The sequence below is a fragment of the Crocuta crocuta genome, unplaced genomic scaffold (assembly GCF_008692635.1).
Source record: "Crocuta crocuta isolate KB4526 unplaced genomic scaffold, BGI_CrCroc_1.0 scaffold541, whole genome shotgun sequence".
Taxonomy (NCBI): Eukaryota; Metazoa; Chordata; class Mammalia; order Carnivora; family Hyaenidae; genus Crocuta; species Crocuta crocuta.
The window spans coordinates 832,809-834,234 of record NW_027531901.1 but is presented as its reverse complement, the minus strand read 5'-3'; the positions used below and the strand labels follow the sequence as shown (position 1 = coordinate 834,234).

The window sequence follows — 1,426 nt, the reverse complement described above, 5'->3', positions numbered from 1 at the left end:
TTCCTCCTTCCTGCCCCGCCCAGAGGGTTTCTGTTTCCGAGAAGCGCCGCCCCGCCCTGCAGCCGGAGCCCCCACCCCGGGGTGGAGGCGGGGCGCTCCACCTCCGCCCTCGCGGGCTCGGGACCTGCCTGCGGAGGTGCGGGGCCCACAGACCTGTCCAGGGTCTGGGGCGGCGGCGGGGGCACGACCCTCCTGTGGGAGTTGAAGGAAATAGAGGCCTTGCTCTTGGGGATCCACACCCTTTCCGCTGGGGATCTGAGGGGCTCAAATGTCACTGCCCTCGAGGATGGCGGGGAGGGGGCAGAGGAGGAGCCCTTCCCCCAACCCTGTCTCCGGATCTCCCAGGCTTGGGAGTGTGTGGGGGGGTCTCCAGCTGTACCCCCAGAGGGCAGGTGGGGAGGCTAGGCTACCCTCTGGGGTCTAGTGCATGCCGTGGCCCTGCCTTTGAAAGGTGGGAGACCGTCCGGGGTGGAGGGACAGGGCACCCTGGCCTTTAGTGGCTGGGAGAAGCCCAGTACCACTCTCCGGGGTCTGGAGAAACATTACCAGTGGGAGTCAGGGGGCACCGGCCTTGCTCTCTAGGGCTGCGGGGGGGGAGAGGCTGGAACAGAGTCCTGACCTAAGGAGTTCTGGTCTTTCACTCATTCACTAGGAATTTATTGATCACCTACTAAGTGTCAAGCATGTTGCAGGCACCCCGGATACAGAGCGGCCCTCCTTGCCTTGGTGGAGACCTCACCCTAGTGCAGGAGGTGGGCTTAATTAAATAAACCCAAACTGCTGTAAAATTGGTAAGAAATTACGGTAGTCTAGATGAGGAGCTTCTCGCACCTCGGTAACTTCATACAGCCTGTTCCCCTGCCGCACCAGGGCCCCAGTTCCTTCAGTGTTCTCGAAAGATCTCCCAGGAGAGCCCACGCACGTTGGGGTGGGGCTCTGGGGCGTGTCGACTTCAGGCCCCCAGCGTGGGTCCTGGGACCCCGGAGACAGACTCGGAAGGGGGAAGAAGGATGGGTCCGCGCCTCCTCGCTTCCCGACCGGGAGCCGTGGGCGGGGCCTCTAATGGTCCAGCCTCGGGTTCGGTGGCCGGCAGTGGGCGGAGTTTCCCGGCCCGCGAGTCCGGCAGTGGGCGGAGTTACCCGGCCAGCGAGTCCGGCAGTGGGCGGAGTTTGCTTCAAGATCCCGAGAAGGCGCTCGGAGTCTTGCCTCGGGTTTGGCAGTAGGCGGTGCTGCAAGCCTGCAGTTCTGGGCGGGGCTTCGGAAGGGTCCACCTCCTGGTTGGCAGTCTTAGGCTACCGCAGGCGGGGCTTTAAGTGGAAAGACCCTATCGGCGTAACCCGAGAGCTCTGCTTTAGCTGGTTTGGTTAGAAGCGGGGACGGGGGGGCGGGACCTCGGGCAGACAGCCCTCTGGTTGGCTGAGGCCAG

The 1,426-nt window shown here is 64.0% G+C and overlaps 2 protein-coding genes across 2 annotated transcripts in view; one reads left to right on the top strand and one right to left on the bottom strand.

The window, feature by feature from the left end:
- MYD88 (MYD88 innate immune signal transduction adaptor) overlaps window positions 1-543 on the bottom strand; it is a 2,849-nt gene extending 2,306 nt beyond the window's left edge. Inside the window, exons 1-2 of the mRNA XM_077774011.1 lie at window positions 519-543; window positions 129-274 (exon numbers count right to left, since the gene is read on the bottom strand). Of these exons, the coding sequence (XP_077630137.1) occupies window positions 129-274; window positions 519-543 (171 nt within the window). The remainder of the gene's footprint in view (window positions 1-128; window positions 275-518) is intronic.
- Window positions 544-1,010: 467 nt separating this feature from the next.
- ACAA1 (acetyl-CoA acyltransferase 1) overlaps window positions 1,011-1,426 on the top strand; it is a 14,681-nt gene continuing 14,265 nt past the window's right edge. Inside the window, exon 1 of the mRNA XM_077774009.1 lies at window positions 1,011-1,211. Within this exon, the coding sequence (XP_077630135.1) occupies window positions 1,011-1,211 (201 nt within the window). The remainder of the gene's footprint in view (window positions 1,212-1,426) is intronic.